We start from the raw sequence: 8,370 nt of genomic DNA, 5'->3' as shown, positions 1-8,370 counted from the left end.
TAAGCCACACCAGCCAGGCTATTATTTATTGTCATTTTAAAGACATAGAACACCTACATATTCAATTTGACAAACTACTTTATTTACTCCTCAGTGGTTGAATATTTGGACTGCTTCTACCACTTTGGGGGGACTACTTTCAGGACACTACAGAAAATCCTTGTAAGAACATGTTTACAAATATATGGGAGATTTGCCTTAGTATAGATTCCAAAAGTTGAATGATTTAGTCAAAAGGTAGGAACATTTCTAAAGATTATGAAGCATTTTGCTGGATTGCTTCTGAAAGACACCTCACCAGCAGGCCATGTGCCAGTTTTCCTATAACTAATTATTAATACTAATGCTAACCAGTACTAATTAGTAAGCTTCTCATACATTTAAAAGATTAAGTTATACCATTATTTTAATCTTTGTTTTTGATAAGTAAAGAAGTTGAACATTTTAGTAAGATTTTTGGCTGTTTGAATTATTTCTTTAGTGAATTATTCACATATTTTTTAAATTTGTCAGAATTATTTACTAAAAATATATTGTCTAGTTGTGATATATACTTTTCCCAGTTTGTGGTTTGCCTTTCAAATTTGTTTATGGTGTCTTTTAGTGAACTAAATGTTTAATTTTAAATAGACTTTTATTTTTTAGAGAGTTCCTATATACCATATGTAGATTTTTTAGACTGGCTTCCTTTACTTAGTGATATACATTTACGATTTCTCCATGACTTCCCATAGCTTGATAGATCATTTCTTTTTATAATTGAATAATACAATATTGTATGGATGTCCAACAGTTTGTTTATCCATTGGCCTTTGAAGGACTTCTTGGTTGCTTTTCATTTTGGGCAATTACGAATAAAGAGGCAATAAACATGTGTGTGCAAGTTTTTGTATGGGCATAAATCTTCAACTAGGGGGGTAAATACCTAGAAGCTCAGTTGCTAGACTGTATGATCAGCCTATATTTAGCTTTATCAGAAATCACCAAACTTTATTCCAAAGTGACTGTACCATTTTTCATACTCACCAGCAATAATGAGAGTTTCCTAATGACTTATAGCTTCTTTTCATATGCTTATTTTTCATTGGTATATATTCTTTTATTTTTTTAAAATATATTTTATTGATTTTTTACAGAGAGGAAGGGAGAGGGATAGAGAGTTAGAAACATGGATGAGAGAGAAACATTGATCAGCTGCCTCCTGCACACTCCCAACTGGGTATGTGCCCGCAACCAAGGTACATGCCCTTGACCGGAATCAAACCTGGGACCCTTGAGTCCGCAGGCCGATGCTCTATCCACTGAGCCAAACCGGTTAAGCCTGGTATATATTATTTAGTGGCATGTCTGTTTTGATCTTTTGCCAAATTTATAAAGTTACTTATTTGCTTATTGTTGACCTTTAAGAGATCTTTGTATATTTTGGATACAAGTCATTAAAAGTATTTGGTTTTTATATAATAAAAACAATTTATTTTCTGGCTTCTGTCTTTGGTATTTGTCTTTAAAGTCTACTCTCAGATTATACATATTTACTTGTATTTTTTCAGTATTTATATGATTTAACTTTGAGATATTTATAACTGGAAATCTCAAATTTTTTGAGAGAATGATTCTATTGTTTCCTCCATTGAATTCCATTCAGATATGATTGCCTTACCTACTTTTGACAGCCGTGCAATGGAAAATTGGGGATTACTGATATTTGATGAGTCATTATTGTTGCTGAAACCAGATGAGCAACTAACAGAAAAAAAGACGGTGATCTCTCACATTGTCTCCCACGAGATTGGGCATCAGGCACGTGGTAGAATGTTTTCTCTTATTTCACATGAAGATGTTTCCCAGCTGCTCTACCAAAAATAGCAAAAAACAAAGTAAAAAAAGAAAAACAACAACACCTGCCATACACCAAATTTTAAAAAATTTATTCAAAAAATGGGACAATGAGAGCCCTGGCCAGTATAGGTCAGTTGGTTGGATTGCAGCCTATCCCTGGTAGTGGGCATGCAGAAGGCATTCAATCGATGTCTCACTCTCATATAGATGTTTCTCTCTCCCTTTTCTTTCCCCTCTTTCTAAAAAAGAAAATATTTAAAAAATAAAATGGGAGCCATGGCCAGTGTGGTTCAGTTGGTTGAATGTCTTCTCATGCAGCTAGAGGTTGCTGGTTTGATCCCCAGAAGGGGTACATGTCTGGGTTGTGGGCTCAATCCCCAGTAGGACGCATGCAGGAGGCAGCTGATCAATGTTTCTCTCTCCTTCTCTCCCTTCTGCCCTCTCCAATATATATATATAATGAGAAAAACAAGGGAAGCTCTATGTAATCACATCCTGAGTAGATCTGAACAGTTGTTGATGGATCACAGTGATGAGACCTTACAGTCCATTGGAGGATTAGCTATTTACATCCAAGGATTAACTTGCTCTAAAAAGTTCCCTTCAGGAAAAATAAGCCAAGCAGAGCTATGATTATTTGTTTTCATGCCATCTCAAAGTAAGGTACATCATAAAAGTTTACGGAAAGATATCCACATTTCATCAGTAGATTGTTACAAGCTCTTTCTTGGGACGGGGGGTGGGGGAAGAGAGGTTAAAGGAATATATACAATATATTAGTGTCAATGAGATGAGTGATAATTAATCCTCGAGCTGCATACCCAAAACTGGTGTAAACAAAGTTCATTACATTAGAACTATATACTTTCATGTTGTGGTTGGAGAAGTTTAGTTTGATGGAAATTTGGTTTGATGGAAATTTTCATATGCCCCTTTTGACCTTGACTTCATTAATACAAGCCAGTCAAGAAAGAAATAACTAAACTATGAAATTATTTTGTTACATAGATTTATAAGAAATTTTGGGAAAGTGATTTACTGGGGTTGAATAACAAACACCCTGTTACACAGTCAACACACACTTTCACAAGTTTTGATCAGTCACCCAAGGTGTCATTTTTTATTATATCCTAAGTGACACATTGTTTTGGAATACAGGCTAACTCTTAGCACATCACAGCTGTTCTAATAATTTGGTTAAATACTAGGGTGTGGATTTGTTGGTCTTGGAAATTATTGTGTTTTTCTTTCCTGATTCTATTCATCATCTGTTTGACACTTTCTATTAAGCTCAAATAGAAAATAATGATAGCGGTACCATTTTGCAGAACATGATTACTTGAGTGATTTGTACATGGCACAGATCAAATCATATTTTTAGAACATAATAACTGCTTACAGCCAAATCCTGCTGTAGTTTATTTAGAGTATAAGATGCTGTAATTAGTAGGTATTATGTGACATTTAGAACTTCTGCTTTATTTAACTTATGGGCAAAGTGGACAGTTTAAGAAATGCTACTCTGGCTTTCATTATTTTTGAACATCACATTAAAACAAAAATTGCTTTCAATCTTTGAATGTGAAATAATTATTTCAGGGAAATGAGCACATGACTCATATTTCTTCATGTTAAAACAACATGTTTTTGGATTCCTGTTTTATTGATAGCAAATAAAGTTTGTCTTTGATTCTACATTTATTTAACATGCAATTTCAAGAAATATTACCTAAATTAAATTTAAGAAAACTCTTTTCTTTTCTATCTTCAAAAGTGGTTTGGAAACTTGGTTACCATGAGTTGGTGGAACAATATCTGGCTCAATGAAGGATTTGCATCTCATTTTGAGTTTGGAGTAGTTAATTACTTCAATCCTAAACTCTCAGGAGTAAGTATGTCTGTCAAATTTATGTGTAATTTTTTCTCCTACTTATAAGAGTAATGCATAGTTATTGATGAAAATGTGTAAAATGTAAGTAATACTACATTATCTGTAATACCAGAGATGATCAGTGTTATCTTTTTAATGTATTTTCTTTTTCCAGGCTTATTTATTGTAAATATTCATAAAAGTGGGAATTACACAGAAATGTATAATGCCTTTTTTAACTTCAAATGATATCAAAAGCATTTCCACAAATCATTAATTATTTTTGAAAACAAGGTTTTTAAAGGTTGCCTAACATGTTATTATATAACCTTATAAGGTATATGTGTATAATCTTTTCCTATTATTTGATTTTAGGTTATTTTCACTTATTCCTACCTAACCTAAATTTTAAAGCAGTTGTATTCAGTGGTCTATGACTTTAATGATAAGTGATATGCTATATTATATATTTAAAATAGTACATATAATTTCACATATAATATAGTTGATATATAATCTATATAATAAAAGCCTAAGCGACCATTATAGTGGAACGACCGGTCGCTATGATGAGCACTGACCACCAGGGGGCAGATGCTCAACGCAAGAGCTGCCCCCTGGTGGTCAGTGTGCTCCCAAAAGGAGAGCGTCACTCAGCCAGAAGCTGGGCTTATGGCTGGCAAGTGCAGCAGTGGTGGCGGGAGCCTCTCCCGCCTCCATGGCAGCGCTAAGGAGTAGCAAGTCAAGTGATAAGGAGCGAGCAAGTAGGCAGTAAGGAGCGAGGGATCCTGGATTGTGAGGGTGGACATCCCCCAAGGGGTCGTGGACATCTAGAGGATGCAGGCCGGTGCATGAATTTTGTGCACCGGGCCTCTAGTATATTATATAGCTGATGTTTATATATTATAGCTCATATTATTTTGCTGTTTTGAGTAATTAGTAATATGAAAAAAAGGATAAATTTATGGGTATGCAATTCTGATGATTTCAACTCTAAGTTATATTTTTGATAATTTATTTAGAGTAATTAGGTAGTGCTCTCAGGATGTCATGATCAAGCTAAATTGACTTTATTTTACTTAGATGTTTACGTGTTTAAATTTAATATCATCCTTTGACACAGACCTCACCCCTTTATAACAAACCAGAGGCCCTTTCTTCCCTTCTGGTCCTGCCTCCCGCCACCACCTCTGATGCTTAGGGCAGCTCTTCCTGCTGCTCTCTGCCAGCCTCTTCCTCATCTCCCCTCCCAAGTGGTTCCCAGGCTGGATTCTTGGCCTCTTGTCCTCTCCCCACCCCCACTCATTCAAAGAGTGTATTGTTATTTGAAATGTTGATCTCCACTGGCCAGCTCCCCCTTACAGGCTAAATTTCTTCACTTTGAAGGAGTTTGTAAGAATATATTGCTAATAAAATTTGCCTTCTTTTATGAAAGGATGGTGATGGTACATAGATAATGTTTGGTTTTTGTTGATTAAAAAGATGGTAGTGCCCTAGTTGGTTTGGCTCAGCGGATTGAGGGTTGGCCTGCGGACTAAAGGGTCCCGGGTTCAATTCTGGTCAAGGGCACATGCTGAGGTTGCGGACTCGATCCCCAGTAGGGAGCGTGCAGGAGGCAGCCAATCAATGATTCTCTCTCCTCATTGATGTTTCTATCTCTCTCTCCCCTCTCCCTTCCTCTCTGAAATCAATAAAAAAATATATTTTTTGAAAAGATGGTAGAATAAAAAGTTGACAAACCTGTCTTAGCCCTACAGACTTAAAAAAAACTTTTTTGCATCTGTTTGTGAAATCATGGTTTTTGGGAAACACTGATATAGCAACCTCTGAATGTCCCAGTTCCATGCACCTACTCTCCCCTTTTCAGATATCCTATAAAATGTCCACAACTCTCAGTCCAGCTGCTCTGTGGTGCCTCTGTTCTTTCTCCCATGGATTGGCCATTATTATATAGTTCAGCAGAAAGAAGTATCAAAAGGCTAACTGACTTTCCAAGTTCATTTTCCTGATTGGGACAGAACTGTGATTATAACCCAGTTGTCTGGATCTAGTCTAATGACTAGGGTAATGATGAGAGTGACAACAGTAATATGGTCTTTGCCATTAACTGAGCACTTTGGACTTAAGTGCCAGGTACTGTGAATTCTATACACACATCATCTTAATCCTCAAAACAATCATCTGAGTGTAGTTGTTATTTTTTCTATTTTATAGTTAAGGAAACAGGCATGGAAGCATTAAGTGCACTGTGCAAGGTTTCAGAGTTATTAAATATCAAAGGTGAGATGCAATTCCAAATTCTCTGACTGCAAAGCCCATGCCTTTAACCACCGTGCTCTGCAGAAAGCACTCTGGAGTGTTCTTGCTCTCAAGGAGCCAGTGTGTGTGTGTGTGTGTGTGTGTGTGTGTGTGTGTGTGTTTATATGACTCTTTTCATATATATAAACTTTGTATACATGTAGTAAATCTTAGTTTTCTTCAAAAGCCCTATCCATATACTCTAAACCTCTATTCTTAGAGTCAATAAAGAAGTTCCATTCCCCAAAATAATTAGATTTACTCTCTATGTTCTTTTTAAATTTTATTTTCAATAACAGTTTACATGCAACATTATTTTTATTAATTTCAGATGTGCAGCATAGTGGTTATACAGTCATATACTTTACAAAGTGTTCTCTCCCAATTTTCTCAGTACCCACCTGGTACCATATATAGTTACAATATTATTACAATACTAGAGGCCCAGTGCACAAAATTCGTGCACTCAGGTGGGCGGGGGGTGGGGGGGGCGTTCCTCAGCCTGGCCTGCACCCTCTCGCAGTCTGGGAGCCCTTGGAGGATGTCCAACTGCTGGGTTAGGCCCACTTTCCGTCAGTCAGACATCCTGAGCACTGCCCAGCTTCTGGCTGAGCGCATTGACCACCAGGGGGCAGCTCCTGTGTTGAGTGTCTGCCGCCTGGTGGTCAGTGTGTATCATAGCAACTGGTCATTCTGCCGTTCAGTCGATTTGCATATTAGCCTTTTATTATATAAGATTATTGACTCTATTCCCTATGCTGCGCTTTGCATCCCTGTGACTGTCTTGTAACTACCAATTTGTGCTTCTTAATCCCTTCACCTTTTTCACTCAGCCCTCCAACTCCATCCCCTGTGGCAAACATCAGTCTGTTCTCTGTTTCTATAAGACTGTTTCAGTTTTGCTCATTAGTTTATTTTGTCGCTTAGATTCCACATATAAGTGAAACCATCTGGTATTAGTCTTTCTCTGACTTACTTATTTCACTTAGTATAATACCCTGACTTACTTATTTCACTTAGTATAATACCCTCTAGGTTCATCTATGTTGTCACAGATGGTAAGATACCATTCTTTTTTATGACCTGGTAATATTCCATTGTGTATATGTCCCACTTGTCTATTGATGGACACTTGGGTTGCTTCCATATCTTGACTATTGCAATGAACATAGGGATACATATATTCCTTTAAATTAGTATTTTGGGTTTCTTTGGATATATTCCCAGAAGTGGAATTGCTGGGTCATAAGGCAGTTCCATTTTTAATTTTTTAAAAAACCCTCCATAATATTTTGCATAGTGGCTGCACCAATTTACATTCTCACCAAAATGCACAAGGTTTCCCTTTTCTCCACATCCTCACCAACACTTGTTGTTTGTTGATTTACTGATGATAGCCATTCTGACAGGTGTGGAGTGGTATCTCATTGTGGTTTTAATTTGCGTTTCTTTGATGATTAGTGTTGTTGAGCATCTTTACATATGTCTATTAGCTATCTGTATACCCTCTTTGGTGAAATGTCTACTCAGGTTTTCTGCCCATTTTTAAAATTTTACCCTGTTCTTAATTAAATAGAATATATTAACATTAATCTGTACCTCTTAATGCAACTAAAATGGCTAAGGTATTGTCATATCTGGGAAACTTGATGAAAACATATTACTGGTGTTTTCGAAACTTAGATGGTAAGATTAGCTCTTTTTGTATCATTTAGTTATTTTTTTCATCATTAGTTCTTAATTACTCTTTTCTGAGTCTACATTTCTCACTTATTGTGCAGCAGAGTGAATACAATCCTTGCTAGAAGAGCATCAGATCCTGGCACTTGAGAAAATTAGCATAAGCTTTGAAAAAAAATTTTTTTAAGCTTAAGGCCTTATTTCAATAACCTTTGAGAGATCATGGACTTTTATCTAGTCATTAGATTGAAATTGAGAAGGAAAATCAGAGAACCATATGCAGATGCAGAACTCCTGAGTGTTAAACTAATAAAACCTATACTTAATGAATAAGATCAGACTTATGTAGATGTCGCCCCTAAATTTTTGTGACTCAAAGTGTGATTCTCAAATTAGCCATGTCAGCGGCATCTGGTTAAAATATAGGCCCCACCCCAGACCAACCGAATTAGAAGATGAGTTTGACAAAATCCCCACGTGATCTTTATTGACATTAAAGATTGTCTTTATTGGCATGCATTGCCCTAAATGATAGGCTTTCTCAGAGTTTGATAAGAGCCTAATCAATGGTATTAATAAATCTAAAAATACTGTGCTAATGGGAGAGTGATGATTGGAACATAGGCTAATGGAAGTGGGGCAGAATTTGAAAGTTTATCTGACACTGACCAGGGGTGAGAGAG

At 36.4% G+C, this 8,370-nt stretch overlaps 1 protein-coding gene across 1 annotated transcript in view; it reads left to right on the top strand.

Annotated features, from left to right (window-relative positions):
- LVRN (laeverin) overlaps positions 1–8,370 on the top strand; it is a 56,938-nt gene that overhangs the window by 21,301 nt on the left and 27,267 nt on the right. Inside the window, 2 exon segments of the mRNA XM_006081130.3 lie at positions 1,646–1,800; positions 3,614–3,727. Of these exon segments, the coding sequence (XP_006081192.1) occupies positions 1,646–1,800; positions 3,614–3,727 (269 nt within the window).

The sequence above is a fragment of the Myotis lucifugus genome, unplaced genomic scaffold, assembly GCF_000147115.1.
Source record: "Myotis lucifugus unplaced genomic scaffold, Myoluc2.0 scaffold_0, whole genome shotgun sequence".
Classification (NCBI taxonomy): Eukaryota; Metazoa; Chordata; class Mammalia; order Chiroptera; family Vespertilionidae; genus Myotis; species Myotis lucifugus.
Note: the sequence above shows the minus strand (reverse complement) of the source record. Positions and strands in the feature narration are given on the sequence as shown.